This window comes from Sturnus vulgaris, chromosome 19 (assembly GCF_052056855.1).
Source record: "Sturnus vulgaris isolate bStuVul1 chromosome 19, bStuVul1.hap1, whole genome shotgun sequence".
Taxonomy (NCBI): Eukaryota; Metazoa; Chordata; class Aves; order Passeriformes; family Sturnidae; genus Sturnus; species Sturnus vulgaris.
In genome coordinates, this window is record NC_142261.1 from 10,234,758 (window position 1) to 10,257,068 (window position 22,311).

The window sequence follows — 22,311 nt, forward strand, 5'->3', positions numbered from 1 at the left end:
ACACCTGTAAGTTTGGCTGAGTAGAAGAGATGGCCCAGAGACTCTACAAGGTCTCCATTAAAGGCAAGTGGCCTAGTACACACCAATCAGGGCTGGCCAATTTTTGCACTGAAACGAGAAGAACTAGGCAAAGTTAAGTCTGAAAGAGACTTCTGAGGTTTCCCTTTTATGCAGGCAAGAGTTTGACTAACATCAGGTCATGTCTTCCTGCTATTTATGAATACTAAAGAATAAGGCTGAGAAGCCTGAGGGAATACTCACAAGGAATGAGTGATCTCAAAGGCTTTGGAACTGACTTGCATTTTAACTCTGCATGGACATAAAGTAATGAAAGGGTGAAAAATGTAAAACAGGGCATTATTCAAAATGCTTGAGTAGACTCATATTTTGTGGGAGTCATATTTTTCCACAGATGTATGTTTAGAAGCCAAATGAAAAAGCCTGGAATGACCATGTTTGTTCAAAAGAGATCATTGGTAGCATGTAACAGTGTGATATTTGTCTAAATAACATCTATTGATCGTCTATGAAGTTGCACAGGCATTTGCCAACTCAAATTATTGCTGTAGGTTTGCCTCTATTCCAGAGAGATTTATTTCCCTAGGCTTTGCTAGATATTGTACTTCACTTTGTGCTCAAATTCTCCCTAAATGTTGTGCTGCTTAGCCTTTATTTCCCTCTCCACCTTAGCACAAGGGACCAGAGTCTGTGAAGTCTAACTCATAAATATTTAAAGCTTTAAGGGGTCCAGGCAAATGCTTATGAAATGGATGATTTCATTAATGCCACCTATTTCTGGGGCCTTCCTGTGCCCGAGGCTCTGCTGCCATGGGCACAGGCCCTCACCCTGCAGAGCTTCACACAAGGAGGGGTCTCCTAGGCTTGGGCTGCTTTATCAGCAGAAGCTGCAATAAACCAGTTCAGGCATTATCCAATCCAGCAGCTCAGTTAATCTCTGCTTACCCAGATTAACTCTGGCATCACGAGACACAGCCCATCAGCTGCAGGCTGGCTCTCAGCATCTCCTGCCTTTCAAAGGAGTTATTTGCATCAGGCACTCAAAACTTGGGAAATTCCTTCTGTCTTCCCATCCTGCTTAATCCTCCATCAGGAGATGGCATCAGAGACTAAGAAGGTCAAAGTGGGGGAGAGGGAAGGAGACAGGCAGCTTTCTCCCTCATTGCATGTCACTGCCTCACCTCAGCACAGGAAGGGAAGATTTGCCCAGTGTGGGACAGCTCCAGATCACACAACTTTAGTGCTCCCTGGTCCCAGACATGGGCCTCCTCCAACAATCTCTGACCCTTTTCGTGGCCAGGGAACACCCTGCCAAGAAAATACTTTGCTGTGTGAAACCAACAGTGCAGAAGCCTTTCCAAGCATGAACTTGTTCAAATGAAGATATTAAGTCTCTGGTTTCTTTTAATCTCCCTAAGCAGAGCTATAAGCTACCCGAGGTCAGGGGAAGTGGCATAACTGACCAAAATGCCTGTCTAGACCCACACACCAAGTAGGCTGTGCTGCTAACCCTGCCCACAGCTCAGTGAATGTGACACAAGGACTGAGAGCCAGGTGTCTGTGGTGCAGCTGGACTCACCCTGCAGGGTGGAGGAATGAGCTGGCTGTCTGCAAAGCCATTGACAAAGCACACACACCTCCATGCCTGTGAGCACCTGTACACCACCACCTCCACTCTGCCCTCTCCTCACACCACTTGGCATCCCAGACCTTTGTATGGGGCACCTGGAAGTACTGCAAGTATGTAGAGTGAACGGTTTTCATTAAAGCCTCTGTCAGACTGAAATGGCTTCTTTACACTGCTTATGCTTGGGTATGCTCTGCTGATGCCACTGAGTGCAGGTGGCTGGACAGGGAACACAGCACTGCAAAAGCCTTGTCTGCCCCTCCCCGTGATGCCTTGGAGTGACTACCTAGAACAGAGGCTGGACAAGATTAAGAGAATAAGAGTAGGTATTTATTAAAGGCCTTCAATAGGTACACCTTGGGCAGTCAGAAGCCTTCCAGAGGCAACACTCAAGATGGATGATGGTCATGAGTTTTCCAGACAATTATAAGTTTGATCCATTTGCATATCAGGGGCTAGTCCTCCAATTACAACTTCAGGTAATGAAGTCATATTCCCCCAGTTCACTCCTCCCCAATTCACTTTTGTTTATATTTTTCGAGGCCTGAGGCTGTCGGGTGTCCTTGAGTATTAGGCCTAGAGGAATTGTTTTGTCTGACCAAAATGTGAAGACAGTAGTTAACACTTTATAGGAAGTTCAGAGTTATGCACTAATGCAGTACAGGATTTGAAAAATATAAAGACTATAATCTTAAGGCATCACCCACAGCACTGGATAAGGCCACCAAAGGATAAAAGGAAAAACCAAAGCCAAGCTGCTTCTGCTTTAATTTCACAGGGACATTTTTTGCATGTGTACCAGTCCTCCATATTCATCAAAGAAGAGGTAGTACTTCAAAGGCACTCAGATAATCACTTCTTGGTGCATTCCACCAGCATCGTTAGGCAAATGTCCATAAATACCCTTCTCACATATCTTGTTTCACTCAGATTATCCTTGTCTCCTTGGCAACTGTCAGATGATGTATAATGCTAGCAGGGATTAGCCCCAGTGAGCCTTATAACCCTCGTGTAAATTCTGACTCTGTGAAGGGACCTGGCCAAAACACTCCTTTCCTGGGAATATTTAATTGTTGCCATAAACAATATTAAATCCTAGACCCTTTCAGCAAACCTGAGTAAGGGTGAAAAATCAATAGAGATCTTTTTAACTGGTACTATTTGTCTTGTCGTCCAAATAAATAAGTTTGAGACATGGATATACTTGGTGTTTCACAGCTTGACACGTAAAGCTGTATTTTGAATCAGTACTTGACAGAAAGCTTGTGCTGAAAACTTGGCTCTAATATCTTTATCTCCTTGTCCCTTGTTGTCAGTGGGATCACACTGGGAAATTCCAAATCCCTGCAAGAGCTTAACAAAACCATGCTACACTTTAACCTATTAATTTCTGAAAACTGTCTGGGGTTCAGGTCATCACTTGGTGTGCACACACTGTCTGACGTGGGTTGTACTGACACTTCCTGCCTCTGAGCAAGCAGCTCTGGGTTGCACCCTGGTGCCCCACTGCTCAGGCAGACATGAGCAAAGCATCAAATCAAGGAGCTTCAACACATGCCCCACTTGCATGAAGCTTGTCTCCACTCCACACGATACGTGGGTCTGCTGAGGAAGAAGTTCATTGTCTCATGTGGCATCCTGGGCACCCAAAGCCAGCTTTTGCCATGTTGTGTGGCACTGACATAAGACCTGGCTCCTCATAGGAGATGCAGAGAGTGCCAGTGCATGGAGCTGAGCAGCCTTGCATTACGTACAAATGTTAAGAGCTGAAGACCTTCAGTGATAAAAGCCAACCTGTGCTGCAATAGGGACATGGTTAAACCACTTGTTCCTTCTTCAGTGCACTCAGTTCTTCATAACTTTCCAAACGTTGGGTACCTGCTCTAATTCAACAGAACAACAACAACAAAAAAATCTTTAAGCAGAACCAAGGAAAGGAGGCTGAAATCAGCACCAGCCTCAGGAACAAAACCAAATCCAGACATACTACAGCAGAAATAATAGTATTTCTGTAATTAAGCAAACAAATCTCTGGCACAGCATTGTGTCTAAAAATTAATTCAACGGTGTGCCATGGCTGATATCTCTTAGACTAATCAACTAGAGAGAGCTGAGATAGGAGGGGAAAAAAACAATCCAGGAGGTAGGTCGCCAGACAGCCAAGCCAAGGGGTGATGGGGAAACCAGTGTAGGCAGGGCAGTGACAGGCAGAAGAAAACCCAAGTCCTGGCACAAGCTGGTTAGCAATAATGCAACCTGATTTTCTTGCATGCTTGTGTGGACCTGTTTGCTCCCCAGCCATCTGCCAGCTCCTGCACACACCTCACCACATGCAAGACTTGTAAGGAGGGGGAAAAGGGATCAGTGGCTTAAGGCAGGTGATTTTTAGCACAGATAGGATAAAAGCCCTCCTAACTCACTCACATGTCTGTGTACTGGCAGAAGCTCTAAGCAGCACCATTTTAGACACTCCAGCACACAGCAGGTGCTCGGGAGATTTAGTACAGCTACCACTGGCTTGTGCACACAGAGAAATTCAGCTACAGCAGCAGGAGTAATAAAAACTGCTGAGAGCTGAATACCACAGTCTCCTCTGTCACTGATCACATTACTCTTGATTTCAGGCAGCAAGAGGAAGAGAAAGTTAATCATTTATGTGCAGCAAAGATAGGGAAGATCCCAGTTTAAAATCCTATAGTAGCAACAGAAGAAATGGGATAGATCAGCCCACGACCAAGTGCAGGAGAATCCACACACACTCAGGCAAGGCAGCCCTCTCTGCTGAAATAAATGAACATACCTGGAAAGCAATGAATGTTGCCACAGGTAACATATGAGCATGCTCAAATAGGGCTTTGAAAATGAAACACATTCCCAACAGTAACTTGTCGGGGAGTCTTTGAAGCTGAAGAACAGCCACTGCCACACCACTTTTGTTGTGTTTTTCTTGTTGCACTTTACAGCTGGCCTCCTGTTCCCTTCATTGGCCCTAGACAGGGCCAAAAGGCACATGCACGGAGTACATGTCGTTGGTACTGACTCCTCCTTAAAAGCATCGGAGCCGAAAGTGACAGTATTTTCCCTAAAGGGCAGCTGTAGGCCTTTACAAACTCTGCCCCTCCAAGACAAATCACTGAGGGTGAACAGGGAGCTTTGGTGAAGGAGGGAAGCATGCTTCTTACCAGCCAAAGCCTCAGCTGTGAAACCACATAGAAAAGAGATTTTTTCTCAGCATCAAACACAGGACAGGCTGCTAATTCTGTCTGTGCAGTTTCCCAGTCCTTGAGCAGTGCTTACAGGCACTGGTTTTCAGGCAGCCCCACAGCTGGGCTGTGGGTCAGCCCCAGACCTGCCTGCCATTGCTCCAGCTCAGCCCAGGCTTGCTGAGAGCTGGCTGTGTCCGCATGGAGTCAGCTGTCAGAAAGCAACAGCCTCTGTGCCAAAAAAATACAGCTTGAGTGACTCTTATCCCTCTAAGCAGCATCTTAGACAGTGGGGGAAAGGACTTGCAGTTGAGTGACACCTGACCTGGATCTGCAAAACCTTGGCTACAGGTATAAGTCTGAGTCTAACATGTTTGTGCCAAACTGGCTGCCCACAGCCAAGCCCAGCTTTTGTAACACTTTCAGTGGACTCTCTCCCAGGCAGTTACTCTAACAGAACTGCTGGGATGTTGCCACAGCAGATTTTTCTTCCTCTGATAACACTGCACTTCTTTTCCATCAGAAAAATAGCTGCATTCACGAAGGGTTTGTGACTGAGGCATCTTCCCCCATACAGGACCATCCATTCTTTCCCTTGATATTCAGATACACTAAAGCCTGAAACTCATACAGAGAGGGGCTCTTCCCAGTCTCTGATAGTGATTCCCCTGCATGTGTATGATTTGGCAGAGTATAGTATACTTTATGCACCGTCCCATGGCATGTGCTGCACCCACTTCGTTTTTCAGCTACATTTCCTCTCCACATCTACTTGCTTTATTTTTTATTTACAAGCACATCTTTCTGTAGGACTTAAAGTACCAAAATGCCAGCAAGTTTGCTAAGAGCTATCATTTAAATAGAATTCATGCAAGGGCTTTTTAAAAGCAGGACTGTAGGAGGACATAGCTGCAAGGAGAGATCCATATTTCCTCATCCAGACACTGGCCACAGCTACAGCCATGCAGTGTCTCCAGAGGAGCACCTCATCTGCCAGGCTGGCACATGCATAAGATCTGGCCACTTACAGAAGTACTCAGAAACTTCCCAAAAGCTGAGTTACAGGTGTTGTTTGGAAAATTTATCTTCAGCTTTGAATACACCTGCTGTGAATTTGGGCTCTGGCTTACACTAGAAATTACTATTGCATATTTGCCCCTAGGGAGCCTAGCTAGGGAGGTGCAGACTGCTCTGAAGGCCAAGCTCTGCCCTGAGGATGTGGGAATTAAAGACCTAATTCCCTCAGTGTTTCCATCTCTGCACTGCACAGAAGGTAAACGTGCTGTGTTCCAGCATCTGCTGCACCCGAGTCCACAGGCTCAGCCTGGGTGGAATCAGAGCAAAGCTGGGCTAAAAGGAGACAGAATTCCTGTACTTATTACCCATGTTAATGCACTAAGTATAGATTTGGCTTCAGCAGATCAAAGTGCTCAGATGTTATTACTAACACATTGTAATTATCTTTTGTCAGCAATCACCAAGAGCAAGGTCTGCCCTCATGCTCAAAGTCTGCTCCAAAGACCTTATGCTCTAAACAGATCTTTTTATGCTGCCAAGAGGGAGAACAATTCAGATATAGCTGGAGGCTGCCAAAGTAGAGGAAGAAGCACTGCTAAAGTTAAATGGTATCTCTCTAGAAGCTTTTTGACTGCAGGTATTCAGCACAGTTCTTTTTTGTTTAGAAGGACAGATCAAATGCTAGCTGACCAAAAAGTACTTTCAAGTAAAATGTTACCTAACAGCTCCAGAACAATCCTTTAAGAACACAGATTTGTACCGTTTTATTTAAGTGTTGGAATGTGACATGCTGCTATAGGAGTTTCTTGGTTTGGGTTTTTTTCCAAAACTTTGTGATGGACTTGCTCATTTTTATGGCATTCGCTTTCCATTTATGATCTTATCGCACCTGTCTGTGTTTAAAATCTCAGTGAAGAGGAAAGTTTAATGGAATAGTTTGAAGCTGTAGCTTTCATCCTGGCCAATATTCACTATAGGGTTTGGCTTTCCTTATTTTTCCATAGAAAGCAGCCACATGTTCTACTGTATTGGCTATGAGAAATCAGCCTCTGCACAAAACACTTTCACATCTTGCTTTAGTCAAGCCAAACTCCAAAAACCACTTCTTAGGTCTTCTTTCACTTTTGAAATAAATTTACAAAGTTTTAAAGGAAATGAGCAAACACACACGAGCACCATTTTTAAGAAAAAGCCTGATAGCAGTTATTTGGAATCAAACTTTGCAGGGATTTAAAAGCTAATAAAACATCTCCAGGTCAATCTACCATAAAACTTAAATATACATTTAAGAAAAATGTTTTCTCTCTTCCTGTCTGAAGGCTTCTTGGGAGTGTTTAATGTATTTTAAAGCAACTCCTTGAATTTTGTCCCATCTTTTTTGGCACTCACTCATTTCACATATATGGGAATGGATACCACTGTTTTCATGCATTCAGACATGTTTGTAACTGCAGGTTTCAGCATCAAGTCTACACATACTGGGAAACTTTTGGCTTGTATTGACTACTAATAAATCCTAAAACAGTATATTGGGAGCTTAATATGTAGGGTAAAAACATGAAAATTTCAAGAACAGAGCTGCTAGTCTGCCATCACATATTAGATATCCCCAACAGAACTCAGTTAATTTGCCTTGAAATAAAGGGGAGAGAGTGCTTAAAGCCAGAGCAAGAGACTGTAAGGAGCTTAATTATTGTCTCTTTCTTCCAGGCACAACCATTTGAGTTTGAATACCTCCAGGTTTAAGATCTTGAGACTAAAATGATCTCATAAAAAAATAAATTCAAGAATGGAGATTGGCTGTCCTGACTTCAGGCTATCATGGAAAGACAGCAAAGCCTCTAAGAGCAGGAGGGAATGTTACATTTCTTTGTCTCCATTTACCATTGTAACATTTTTCTTAATTTTTCAAAAGGTTTTAATGACTGGGTTAAGTATTCATGTTTCCAGTTCAGTTATTTCCAAACTAGTTAGGCATTTTGTATTTCATTATCCTCTCATCTGACCCACACTTTTAGCTCACTTGAAAGTTACTGGAAGAAATATTTTTCAGCCTTTAGGGTGAAAAGACATGTCGCAAAGATAGAGCTCCAGCAAATCTGGATTAAAAACTCACTTCAAAGGTAGTGGCCAAAGTAGTCTATCAAGATAAAATATGCCTTTTTCAGGGGAAAAAAACCTTATTAGTGGAAATTAAATATTAGAAATGCATTAGAAGTTATCTAGGAGAGCAGACTGCAGAGCTTACTGATGCAAAGCATAAACTGTGCAGCTTCCAAACTGTACCATTCCCTCTGCTAGTCCAGTACAAAACTTGAGGCACTGTGCTCTTGCACAGGCACAAGGGCAGGGACAGACTTTTTAACCTGAAGTTCCCAGACCCCCTTGCAACAAGGGCCAGGCTGTGCTGCAGTGAATTATGTGGGGATTCCTCTCAGCTCCACCAGGCTTGATTATTGCAGCCTTTCTGCATCCATGTGCAAATAGGTAACAAATGCTTCACTCCAGGTGATGTGCAGCATCCCCACAGAGCTAGACAAGCCTGCTGGTGTTACATGTTATTACCCTAATCCTGTCACCATCCAGGAGCCAAACAGCTACCAAGAAGCCCAGCTCTCTGTGCAGAGCCCCACAGACACAGTGCAGAGCTGTCTCATCTCCCCCACTTCTTCTGCAAAGCAGGATTTGCACACTGAGAGCAAGAGCCACTTCGTGCACTACTTAGCATGGTGTGTCCTCCAGGCACACTTTGTCCTCTGAATTATCTCCAGTGCTAATTTATTGCAGCATTCAAAGCATCGTGCCTCCTGCAGTCCCTCCCACAGGAAGCTGGCTGACTCATTTTTCCACACACTCTATTTTTCTCTCCACAAGAGCCAAATGTTTAGGTCAAGAATAAACCACAAAAAAAGGGAGGCTCATGTTTAAGCACCTCCTAAAACAGCCCACAGCCACTTGTGAAGCTCTTTCCTTCATTCTAACAATGCACCTGGAGGTGTTAGACCCAGTAGAGTTACCCCCACATGGCACCCAACTGCCCTTGCTTCAGTTCTAAGCAGCAGTTCCTAATCCAGTAAATTGATTTAGCCCCAGCTAATGGCTTCTGGCCTCAGTCAGACAGTTATCTGAACACTTACTAAAAGACAAGATGAAGGCCACCATTTTTCACTCATCCCCCTAAGCTCTTTCCCAAAGAATTCAGATGCTTGCCTTGCACACCGGTTCTGATAAATCACCTAGCCTTACAGGAAGGGAAAAAAAGAACAACTACATTGCCAGCAAAACCCCATCTACTTTCTCACACTTTGCTTAGTGATGCAGCAAAAGTCCACTCTTTGTTAAAAGGACTTTTCAAGGACACTTAAAAAAAAGCAGCAGTACCTTTTCTCCATCTCTACCCACATTTACAGTTCTCCAACCATGAGAAATATAGGAAGCAACCAGAGCCAGACACTGCAAACACCTTTCCAAAAACAGGAAATCCAGCTTCAGCCTGAGAAGACCGAAGGTTTGTAGGTGCTTCCACCAAGGAACTATCTTCATTCTTAACTCCACCTCGAGAAGCAGGTACCAGACCACCCCACCCCAAAATACAAAACCCCAGGTGCTCCCTGCTGTCTCTTTCTGGGCCTCTGCCTCTCAAATGTGAGGCATCAGAGTTGATTGGCATTAACCCATTGCCACCCACTGCACAACTAGTCATTGCTGAGAGGAAACACAGTCTTGAGGTTTTTTATGGTAAAACTCAGGTAAATAGGAGTGAGGCCAAAGGACACACTATGCATTTCCCACTTGTCCTACAGACAGGATAGGGAATAAATCTCCAGCAAAAATTTCTCACTTTCATGCAAGCAATAAAAGCTTGTATTCTTGTATTTCCAAAATGTCAAAACTGTGGAAGTAGTGCAGAGCTTAGCATAAGCTGCTACTGCTGCCCTTTGTCTCACAGAATCCTCTCAGAATAGAGAGCATGGATTTAATGCTTCATCCATGAGGCTTTTCCCATCACTAATGTATCCCCAGCCTGATGCTTATAAAAGAGTCATAATAATGCCTTTCAAAAATTTCCAAACTGAGTAACCTCCAGGTGTGCAAAATATTGATGGTGGCTTATGGTGCCAGTGTGCCAAGGGCTGGGAAACAGCCAATTTATTGGCATGGATCAAGTATCCCAGAAAACCAGGCTTCTTCCAGTGGCAAGACAGCAATCCCAATCCTCTGGGATTTCCCTCAGAAGCCAGATGAACAATTTTTTTGTAAATTATTAATCTAAAGCAATTTGTTGTAGTTATTGTTTCCTCCTCTGGTTGTATTTCAGTAGCCAAATATATTTTCTTTCCAGAGAAGAGCTGGGAATCCAGGAACCTGCAGCCAGGGGAGGCAGCAATTAGTGGTTTGAAGTGTTAATGGGACCACAGTGGGAACAGGAAGTCCCTTGAACTCAGCTATTAGCAAATTAATAAAAGGGGTAACACGCTCTCCTGAGTGTTACAAATTTAGCATTAATTAGGACTTCTCTTTCTTAGCTATTTTAGGCAAGAAAATCTTCAATACCCTTTGTTAAATCTTAATCATCTTGTTTGTAGAAGTAAATCATATGGAAACATTGGTTTCTTCACTCAACTACAATCTATTAAACTTTTTCTATTCTCCTTTTCTTTCTGACACAACTTATAGCTAGATATTTTGTATACAGTTAGCTTTATTTATCAAATCTTACCCCAGAAGAAGGCTTTCTTTGAAGAAGACTAACCTACTGGCCATTAATTTGTCACAGTCCATCCCTAACTTCTCAAAGATCCCCCCTTCATAGGAACATCAGTGGTCCAGTTTATTTGTATTTGTTTTATGTATTTATTGCTCATATATTCCAGACGTTAAACGTCACGGAGTTCTTGTAAGTGGCAAACATCTCTTTCTGCCAAACATCTGCACAGTTTTGTGTATTTTAGCACTTGGGAATTAATCACGAGAGAAACTTAATCAAGTTTGCAATGATGAAAAGCCCTTAATTAGAGCAGAAGCCAAAATGTCCTCCTGTTCTTCCTTTCTTCCTGCACTGCCCAAATCTCATCGAAACCTTGCCTGAAGACCAGAAAACAAATCTCACAGTTGATTGAATATATCTAATTGTGAATTGATGTCTATGCTTTTGCAGATATGTTTCAAGTCTTGCCTGGCGGCTCTGTTGGCCAATTTGCCCGTACCAAGGAAATTAATTCATTTTTAACTACAGAGCAAAGCTGTGATGTTGGGCAATACATGTCTGCCTTTCTGCAAAGAATATTACTTGTCTCCAGCAAAATCAGTGCATTGCTAAATAATTGACAGAACCACAAAAGATTTAGCTTTTAATGTTTAGGAAACACTGATGGAGAAGAGAAAGCACTACAGGCTGTGTGAGGCAGAAGAAACTCACTTCCATTCAGCAAAAGCCATAGTGAGCATTAAAGAGAAAATGGAGTAGGAAGGTTACATCTTCACTGATGCCACCAAGTAAAAAGAGCTTGTTAGAAGAAATCAGTGGTGAGCTCAGTTTAAAGCACACATGTACAGGTGCCCATCAACAGCAGTGCTGAGAACTGAAGCAGACACTGGCTGAACATACACCATAAAGCCTGAGAAATACTGGACACTGTCAAAGTGGCTTTCATAAATTCATGCAAGCTGATGTTAAAATCTCTATTTTACAATCAGTTAGAAAGGGTAATTTGGCAGCAGGATTAATAACCTCTGAAACAAATGTAGCATGAAAGAGAAGATTCCATGACCAGAGCTCAGCTCAGAAGACTGTTTCATGTCTAGAAAAACTGGATGAAGATTGTTTCTGGTTAGCCTGTGGAGGGAAACACAAAATACAGTCATTTCTGTTTACTTTTGCTAAACAGCTGGTCAGAGAGTACTTTCTGCACTGTGTGAGGCTAAAGCAAGTGTTATTTTTACTTTACTGCATGAGGTAGGATGCAAATGATGTTCACTGAGGTGGCACTGTGACATCCTGTCTGCCTTTAGGGCTCTAAATACTAACAGTAACTGAGTCCTGTTTTCCCTCCATGTGGGTTTTAACTGTGGGAATAAGATGTGTGAGCCTGTGAGCTGGGCAGCACATAGATAAATTCCAGATGATGATTTAATGCTGGTGAATACAAGTCTTATAGTCCTGCAAGCAGCCTGGTACTGGAGAGGACCTTTGAGGTCAATTCATTTCCCTTCTGTCACAGGCAGCCCTCTGAAAGAAGCTGCATGATAAAGTGACCCAGCTCCATTACAAAGTTAATTTTTTGCCACCATTTCTGCTACTGTAATGGTGCAGGAAGAGGAATCCTACAGCAGGTCCTTGGAAATGTAGAAATCTTCCTATTGCCAGCTTTAATATACTCTTATCCGGTTTATTCACATCTTTCTTTTCTGCCAAAATTGTGCTTCTGCTTAAATAGCGCTTCTCCCTTCTGTGTGCTCATCCGTGATATATTTATAGGGAGTCCTCTCTCAGCATTCACTGCATGAGATAAAACAAGCCATCCTTTTTTTAGACTCCTTTCGTATAACAGACTTTCCACAATCTGAATCATCCTTGCAGCTCATCCCTTCACCTGCTCCTGTCTGGGCATGGGGAGCAGAACGAGCAGCTATATATTCTCTTACCAGGGATTTTTACAATGCCATTAATACTGCCTTGTTTCCTTACTGCTCTGTTGTGCATTTATACTCTCTGTACATAGAATTCTTCAAGCATATAAATTATGTTAGACAGTGAACCATCAAATTGTGGTGTGTCATCTCCTCTGGTGCCACTTGTGCTCCTTGGGAATGTGGTCAGCATCTTGCAGGCAAAATCCTTCAGTGCTTTTCATCTGGTGCTTTTTCATCCTTGATAGCTCCTGCAGAGTGTTTCAGCATGAAGATGTTTCAGCAGTCATTACAAAAACAAGTGAATCATTCAAAAAAAGCACAATCCATCCATCTTCTTTAGTGTCACCAATTAATAGCTGCTTAGGATGCTCTGCAACCTATAGTTGTTTAAAGGAAGAAAAATAACCAACCCTTTCCTATAGTTCTGTGCTGTCATTATATTTTGTGTATCCTGCCCAAGCAAGGAAGCTTTATTGAATAAATTAGGCAATCTGCAAAGGGTTCTGATATTGGGCTTTAAAGAAGAGTGAAAAAACAGTATAAGAAGGGAACTAAAAAACAATGGGTAGACGAGATTATTTATTATTGAAACCCATTGATCTTTTCAGAAGCCAGTGGTCAGAGCCTGATTTGGTGGCCACACTTCTGCCTGCTGCTGCCCCTCCAAGCAAACAGTGTTGAGGCACCAGTTTCCTCCACTTGATGGAGCTGGAACAGCCTTTTACTTCGTGCTTCTGATTTGGAATATTTTTGCTGGAGACTGGGCAAAATAAGGGACCATTTTTAAAAGGGAGCAGTGTTGCCTTTGTGAGCAGCTCAGGCTGGGTCTGTGTGCTCACTGCTCCAGTCACAAGCTGCTAGAGCAGAGTCATTGCACCCTTTGGTGGAGCTCTGCCTTGGGCACTGTCAGAGCACCTGCAGAAAATCCAGAGCCACATTTACCAGACCTAATGATGCATTCCCCAACCTGCCCACAGCTGTGAGCCCAATGCCTCCCTCCCATCTCACCTCCCTGTCTAAAGCACTGTGGCTTTTGCCACTGGACACACCCCAAGCAGGACAGCAATGCCACCTCTTGAGGGGAATCAACTCAATTCCAGCCCATGTGGCATAGTTGGAGGTCTGTGCCCAAGTGTAATGGAACCTGATGGAAGCTAATTAAAAAGAAAACCATCCATTTTGCTCTCTCCTTAGGGTTTCATCATAAAAGCCTTATGTTGTCTTACAAGCCTAAACAAGTGTGTTCACATGTAAAAATCAGCCATAAAGCTGCCTGGAGAGTAGTTAACATGTCTGAGCTGTCATTTGTAAAGGCTGCCTCAAGCCTGGATCCTGCAGGTGGGCATGGCCTTTCTGCTGTCCTCAAACCACCCTGCATAAGTGGGGCATCCCTGCTTCAAAATGGGAAAGAGGGACAAGCCCAGGGATCCGGCACTGGCAGTCGTGTGGAGTGGATGTTTCTCCATCTGGCCTTGACAGAAGCAGGGAATCAGAGGCAGAGAGTACTTGTTATATGAGAGCTGTGCCAAAGATGTTCAGAGGTTAAGAGAGTGTAAATCTAATAGGAGGGTCTCCTGGTCTTCTCCTCAACCCCAGCTAGGCTACAATTTTTAAGGCAAAGTGAATTTCCTCTAGGACACAGGAGTCATCATGGTTTTTTACAGTGGAAAAAAATTATAGGCTGTGTCCCCTTGGCTGCCCCAAGGGAAAAATCAACACGGTTTAAATGGCAGTTTTCATTCACCCAAGCTCTGCAGAATTCAGAGTTTCTGCAGAAACTGGGCTTGTGCAGCAGTTGTATCTGGGCAGGTCTCCCTGGGCAGGAGGAGATGGCTGCTTTGGATGTGTGGGGTAACTCCAGCTGGTGTCTCCTTGCAGGCGTCGGAGGTGGAGCGGCAGCTCTCCCTGCAGGTCCACACCCTCCGGGAGGACTTTCGGGAGAAGAATTCCTCCAGCAGCCAACACATCGTGCGGCTGGAGAGCCTCCAGGCCGAGGTGAGTCACCTGCCTCCCTCCTGCAGAAGGCAGCCAGGGCTTTTGGAGCTTGTGTAATGACCCTCTGTGAGCAAACACAGTCAGCTGGTGGAGCCAACGGAGGGATGGCAGCACTGGGGCAAAGGACTCCCCCAGCAAGGATTGCTCCATGGTGTTCTGGCTGGGCTGGCTCAGGGCACCTTCCAGTGCTGCCTCGGCCACAGAATTCCTGAATAATGGATGGATGAGAAGGATCTTCCCAAACCATGGCTGTGCTCCTGCAGGGCTGCTGCCTAGTACAGGTTAAACTCTGGTAGGCATGGTAGGAAGGTCTGCAAGGGTTTTTTTTCTTCTGTTGCTCATGCTTGCAAAGAAAGCAGCAATCCTCTTCTGCCTCTGAGCCATGCACTTGGGAAAGCAAGGAGCCCCTGCCTTTTTTAACTCGGGTACATCTGCACGAATGATACAACTTCCTTCCTTTTCCCTTCCCTGACAGAGTCACTGGGGATCACATAGGCAGGAACTAGATGGGCAGAACATGTCCAGCTCTACTACCCGGCCACTTCTTTTATTTAAAAGCTGTCTGAAAAAGCTTTTCCTAAAATCTCTTGATTTCTTTTCTCCCGCTCCCGCCTGCTCCTTGCTGGTCCCTCGCCTTTTCTTCCCCTCCCCTTGGTGTGGAGCAGCAGGTCCTTGAAGTAAGTATGGAGGCTTGGAAAGGGTTTGCCTACACGTACATGGCTGTTACCATGCATGCCTGTCACCATGCATGCCACACCTTCTCTCCTCACCTCCTTCCTGTCTCTTGCTTTCCAAACCCTTTCCCCCTGTGCCTTTCCTATGGTCCAGGGATCATGGCAGAGTGACATTTTTTATGTTGTATCATTATTTACAGCATGTTCATTACTGGTGTGCCCACCAAGTATGAACTCTTGGTACAATCTCTCCATTAAACCTCTTCTTTTTCTTTCTCCAACCCACGCAAATCACGATAGTGGTGGGCAGAGACGTCTCAGAAACCATTAGTCACCTCAGAGCAGCTTTCCAATACCTCCAGTGGCCTTTACTCTGCAAAAATAGCAAGTCCACATACTTGGCTGATATTCCTTTGTGCAGCCAAATCTTTCCAGAAACTTGGAAAGCAGCAAAGAGACAAGGTCCCAAAGAGGCCATGAAAACAGTGAGAATTTGGTGAATTTGTCTACACTCCATGAACTGAAAGGAGGCCATAGGGAATATTTAGGGTTATACTGGACTGGTGGATGGCTGGTATACCAGACCCCAGACATTCTGTGTGTACTAATGTGGGAAAAGGCTCCTTCTTCTTGGTTAAACAAGAAGTGACCTTGGCTAGTGCTGATTCATCCCTTGCACTGTTCCTGGCTAACTGAGTCATGGAGGGTTTGTTTGGCACACTGTCCCTCTCCTGAAATCACTGCCCTTGACAATTAAAAGAAATGAACCAATTTTAAAGGCAACCCATCAATGAGAGCTAAAAATAAGCACGGCACAGAAAGGAGTCTGCACAAGTGAAAAGGCAGAAAAATCCCTGGTGGGGACCTGATGAACACACACCAATTAAGAACAGCTTTGGGCAGTGCTGTGGCACAGCCCTACGAGGAGCAGGATCCCACAGGCTCACTCTGGATCCTGCTGGGTCACCCTGTGGTCTCCAGCACCCATACAGGAGAAAATGCCACCATCAGGACCACCCAGGAAAAGGAACCAGTTTTTCCCAGTCTTTCAAATGTTAAGATGCAAGGAGTGGGGAAGGGCTGGTCTCCACGTAGTATCTTTGAATATTCTTGCCTGCTCCCTGACCTGCCAGTGCACCCCCAGCCCCTCTGGAGCTGCCATTGCAGCCTGGGGAAGGAGTTGTTTCCTTTCAGAGCTTTCCTAGGCTTTAAACCATACACAGAGGTAGTTTCTCTCATACAGGTGCAGAACATCTGTGTACATCCTTATGCTTTTTGCTGTTTCATTTCTCTCTTGGGAATGTGGTGCCTCTCCTCTCTGGTCCCTGCAAAATCTGACAGGGCCTGTCTTTGCCCTGCAGATCAAAATGCTGACAGACAGGAAGCGGGAGCTGGAGCATCGCCTCAGTGCCATGATGGAGGAGAACGACCTGCTCCAGGGGACTGTGGAGGAGCTGCAGGATCGAGTCCTCATCCTGGAGAGACAAAGCCATGACAAGGACCTGCAGGTGAGGAGGCAGCAGTGAGATGGGGATGGGATGAGGAGATGCAGTAAAAGTCATGATTTGGGGTAAAATTGGCCGTGAACTGGGAGACAGAACAACTGGAAGAATGCAATGGCTCATGCAAGAATGGCAGCAAGCAAGGTCCTGTGTGTTCCCCATGAAGACAGGTAACAGGAGCATCAACGAAGCATCTTGACAGCAAAGAGCAGCTTAGGAGGGAGGTGTGAGCAAGGAAGTGGGGCAGGGTGCTGGGGAAATGAGGTGAATGCAAAATGAATCAGAGGACTCTGGTTGCAGTTCATTATATTTAATTTTTTAATAGTAGAATTGGCTTCAAAAGGGGCTTCTCTAGATCCTGCTGTTCCAGAGGGCAGTCATTGGCCTCCTAGATCCCACTGCTCAGGTGGTTTCCCAGCAATCTCTATGGTGTTCACAGCCATGAGTCACCAAATGTCACTCCCCAGAAAACAAACTTGGCACTTCTGGGGCTTAGGGCAGAGCAAGGTTTTTCCATTTCACTCCTCTGGGTTACCAAGCACTGGATCTTCAGCTCCGTAAAACAACCCTGAATATTTTTTCCTTTTTTTAATATATGTTTGTATATATTTTTAAAAAACATGCAGCATTTTCATTTGGATTCACTTCCTGCTGTGTTGTTTTCAGCAAATTTCGTTATCTGAGTCCCTACTTCTTCACTAAAATGTTCTTCATTTTAGTGCTGATTAACCTGCTATTTTTATCTTTCTGGATATTCTGGATTCTAAACAGTGTCTAATGACACTTGGAGATTATTAAGCTCCAATAAACAGCAATACTAGCCAAGAGTACTTTCCTCCTGGCTGGCAACCCTGTTTTGTGTCACTCACTCCTCCCTCCCAGCTCCCTCACAAACCAAGAGATTGATCCAGTCCGTATCGCCTCCATTGATATTTTTCTGATTCCTTGATTTTCTTCACAAGCTGCACCAAAGCCAGCTGGAGCTCCAGGAGGTGAGGCTGTCCTACCGGCAGCTGCAGGGCAAGGTGGAGGAGCTCAACGAGGAGAAAAGTCTCCAAAACCTCAACACAACCAGCACATCCCTGCTCTCTGAGATAGAGCAGAGCATGGAGGCAGAGGAGCTGGAGCAAGAACGAGAACAGGTATTTGCCCTCCATCCTCTGGGAAAGCCCACGGGCTTCTGTGACCAGTCCCAGAGCAAAAGGGAGTTTAATGCATTTGATTTGGATTTGGAACTGAACCAAAGGCCAGAAAATTGGGATTGGGGTCTAGCATCAACACCCTTTTGACCATATGAAAGTAAACCTCTACATCCATTTCCAAACCAATATGACAAATATTTGTGAGGGCTGGCAATCACACACTTCACTGACCATGGAAGGAGGATCTCCATGGCCCTGCCACCCCGTGCTGATGGCCGGCTCTGTCGTTGCAGCTGAGGCTGCAGCTGTGGGAGGCGTACTGCCAGGTGCGCTACCTCTGCTCCCACCTGCGGGGCAACGACAGCGCCGACTCGGCCGTGTCCACTGACTCCTCCATGGACGAGTCCTCAGAAACCTCATCAGCCAAAGACGTGCCGGCCGGGAGCCTGCGGGCAGCGCTCAGCGAGCTCAAGAGACTGATACAAAACGTGCTGGACGGGGCAGACTCCACGGTAAGTTGGTGGCACACACAGGCCTTGCCTTGTGCACATCCCCTGGCCCAGAGCTTGCTGCAGGTGCTGCTGGATTCTGAAAGTCTCCCAGAAAACCTGTGTGGCTCACAGAGATGGGCAATCGCAGAGCATAGCCCACTCCTTGTGTCTCAAATGGTCAGCCAAGAGCCAAGCATGTGGGGTTTCAGCCTGCAGTGCTCAGGCCACTGAAAGTTTCAAGCTCATACAACTGTCATTGGCCTGGGAGTCATTGTGAAAATTAATAAAAGCAGGCTTACTTTGAGATTTGCAGTAAGTTAGAGTTTCAGTGTGGAAATATTGCAGATTGCTTTACACATCACAGTTTGGTTATTTCCTTTGGGATTTTCCTAACCTTGCTTTGTTAGCAATAGTATCACAAATCATCATAACCCCTGTGTCAGGAGGTTCTGTCCCTGTGAATTGTCATTGGTAGAAATGTCTTGGCAGGAGCTGCCAAACTCAAATCTGTGGCAGGTGAAAGGTTTTGCTGGCACAAGATGATGTCTGTAGGATATGGTCCCCAGGCTGCTGGGCAGGAAAGGGTGACATGGAGGGACCAGTCAGCATCCAGAGAAGTGCAGAATTACAATGAAACACCTCACTTTTAGTTCTGGCTCACATCAGGCCTCTTCCCATTCCCTACAATGCAAAGCTGGTTGCATTGCCATTATGACTTATTTGGGGTGCTGTGGTGAGGAAAAGAGCCCCTGCAGAGGGCTGTGAGGGAGTATTCACCCTCCTCTTTTAAGTACCCATAGGCTGAGCATAAAGATTAAGTTGTATTTGTTAAATAAAATGTAGGGAGTCCTGTAAAAGGTCCACAAACAGAGACTGTAGCTACATGGACTATCAAATGGGCAGTATGTCTCTGTAAATTTGGTTTATGCCAAGGTCTGCATGCTCTTTGCATCACGTGTGGAAGCACTACCCTTGGTGGTGGAGGTATATGGGAGCAAAAACTCTACCAAAGTCACATTCACATTTTTTTCTTCTTTGTTCAGCACCCTCATCTCAAACTGGTACCAAATTAATACAATTGCCTTTTTTAAAGTGAAATCTGAGCAAGAGATTTCTCTCCCACTCTCAGAGTTCTCGGCGAAGCGACGACGACACCTTAGAGGAGCAGATCAGGAGAACAAGTGAGGATTCACGAGCCCTGAGGGAATTAATGGAGGGAGAACGGGGGAAACTGAGGCAGAGTTTGGAGGAGCTGCAGCGACTGCACAGCCAGGTTAGCAGCTCCCACACTTTTCATGTGGTCTTGTAACAACGGTGTTCATCCTCCAAAACATGCCTTCCATCAAAGAGACCAACATGATAAATAACCCAGCAGGATTTAGGCCAAAATGATTGGATGAGGGAGATTTGTTAAACCAAATGCAGAAGATTTAAGTATTTAGGATGAAAGTTTCTGGCAAATTGTCTGGGGCCCATCTGAAGCATCATCTCAAGCAGCCAAACTTCCTTTAAGCCTTTTTCCCAATCCACTATTTAGCCTATCTCTCTTACTTAAATTCTTCTCAGCAGAAGACCTCAAAGTACGAGGCTGTTGATATGGGATATTGGAAACCCAAAGGTATCCAGGGTGACCTGAATTGCTGCACTGAGCCCTTGTGAGGGATATGTGCACCCATTCCTTGGATATAACAGTGCTGCTCTGCTGTGCATGGAGCAGGGCTTGACCTCTTCCACAACAGCATCACAAAAACCTCAGAAAAGCACTCCCAGAGAATCCTAATTGGGGCCAGGCTAGCACCAGGCAGCACCCCAGGGACCAGCTGAGGAATGGTCCAGTCCCAACTCCACATCCGAAACACAGAATCCCATTGCATCCACACCCAGCACAGCATCATCTGTGTCTGAGGCCCTATGCCAAGAGCAGGAAATGGACACAGGCGTCCAAAGAGGTACTTGGCTGTCCTTGTCTCTGTGGGACCAGACTCCAGATGCTGGAGGGGATCTGGAGGCTGCAGCAGAAGCAGCAGCAACTGCACTGGAGCAGGGAATGGGATTCATGTCCTTGTCTGGTCTTCCCAGCAGTGTTGTATCACCCTTTGGAGAATAAATAGGAAAACACACCCGTGTTCAGAAAGTCAGCACAACCTGGGATCTGATAGACTTGTGTAGGGCTGTGGGAGCTCCCACCATGGGACCAAAGAGAAAAGAGGGAGAGCATCATTAAATACCCTGGCCGTGGTGGCTGAACATGTGTGAGGGTAGGAAATGTCCTGTTTCCACAGCAGCTGATCAGGCCAGAGCGTGGGAGGGGAACAGCCCTGGAGCCCATCCTTCCCCTAGGACTGCTCCTCTTAGCAGTGTGGCCACCACAAGAGACACTGCTGAAGGTCCAGACTTCTGTCCCCAGTGAGACATGAGCCCAGATGCTGCCCTGGCCATGCTGCTGCAGTCCTGTGCACCTCACACAAGCCCTCCTTGTCCTTAAACACACCTGAGATGGAGGAGACAACTTGACAGTGCTGACAGGGACCTTTAGAGAATTAGTCACAGATTCTAGGCTTGTCTGATCTCTCCAAACTCTCCAGCCAGGAGGGACTAGAAGAACAGCCCTGGATTGCAAATCTGGAACCTTAGGTCTGCTTTTAGGGGTCCCCAGCTGCCAAAGCTCTGAATATTTAGTAAGCAAAGGGAGAACTGCAGTTCTGTTTTCTCCTCACACCTCTGTGTGGAGAAAGATGGGACATAGCTACAAGTGCAGCAGCCATTACTCAGAGAGGAACTCCAGCCTCCCACAGCAGGCACACATCTCCCACAGCTTTTGCCTGTTATCCAGCCTCACACTTGCTCCAGGTTAATAGTTATTCTCACCTCCTATTGAAGAGGCAACATCATCGTTTTCTGTTCAGTGCTACAGAAAATTGATGCATGTGGAAATCTGGTCCACCCAGGGGAAGCAATGCTCTGCTGCCTCCTCATCTCTCTGTTCTGGCACTGGTATTGATACAGTCAAAGGCGAGCTGCTTCTAAGTGGCTTTTAGGATCTTGTGGTATCACACACATTCATTGCTCCTGCCCAAGAGCACGGTGAGCAAGTGGAGAGAGGAGTCACCCCCTTCTCTATCTACACTGAGAAGCTATTTCACACCTGCCTGTTTCCTCCCATTCTTACCTGAAGCATAGACAGTACTAATTAAAATCACAGAGTTATCCCCAAACCCCATGTTTTGGGCCTCTGGATCCTCTGCCCCTGGGATTTCTGTAGAGGTGCTCAGCACCTTTGACATCACTCCATCACCACTGCTCTCTGTCACATCATTGCTTTCAGGTGCTCTCCATGCAGGGCTGAGGGAGGGCACAGCTCCCCAATTCCCTGGCAGCCCTGGCACAGCTCCCTGGTTCCCTGGCAGCCCCAGCACAGCTCCCCAATCCCGTGGGGAGTCTCTGCACAGACAAGGGTGCATTCACACTCTCCTCCCCCCTGCCCAGCCGTGCCTCGCTAACGCAGATCCTCCCACGCCCTGGATGTGATGAGCCCTCTTTGACTGTCTGCCCTCTATTTAAAGATTTCTTTGAAGATTCAAGCACTGCTGAGCTGCATTTAGAGGCAGGAGGTGGGTCAAACGCTGGAAGGGTTTCCAGGTGGTGGAGTAGTGTAACAGAGCATGTGTGTGCTCTAGACAAAGAAATTAAATGTGTATGAAATATTATGAAGCTGTGCTAATGCAATCCTTGCATGATTTCACACCCTATTAACTCGCTCTGCACAGGACCAAAACGATAGATCATTTCTCAGACTATTTAAGACTCCAGACATATTTTAAAGTCTAATTAAAATTGTAAGACGTGCCAGTAACACCTCCCATGGCATGAAAGAGAATTTTCACATCCTTTGTCTACAGCTTCATATTACTTCAGGAGATGTAATGGTCCCTTCAAAAATATTATTTGCTGGTAAATTATGTTAGCAGTAATTTAACCCTGGAAAGATCAGAATTATAACAGGCAGACT

The 22,311-nt window shown here is 45.5% G+C and overlaps 1 protein-coding gene across 1 annotated transcript in view; it reads left to right on the forward strand.

Annotated features, from left to right (window-relative positions):
• Positions 1-22,311, forward strand: part of BICDL1 (BICD family like cargo adaptor 1) — a 47,800-nt gene that overhangs the window by 14,746 nt on the left and 10,743 nt on the right. The window contains exons 3-7 of the mRNA XM_088176045.1: positions 14,377-14,493; positions 16,529-16,675; positions 17,632-17,811; positions 18,105-18,323; positions 19,432-19,575. Coding sequence (XP_088032171.1) covers positions 14,377-14,493; positions 16,529-16,675; positions 17,632-17,811; positions 18,105-18,323; positions 19,432-19,575 — 807 coding nt within the window. The remainder of the gene's footprint in view (positions 1-14,376; positions 14,494-16,528; positions 16,676-17,631; positions 17,812-18,104; positions 18,324-19,431; positions 19,576-22,311) is intronic.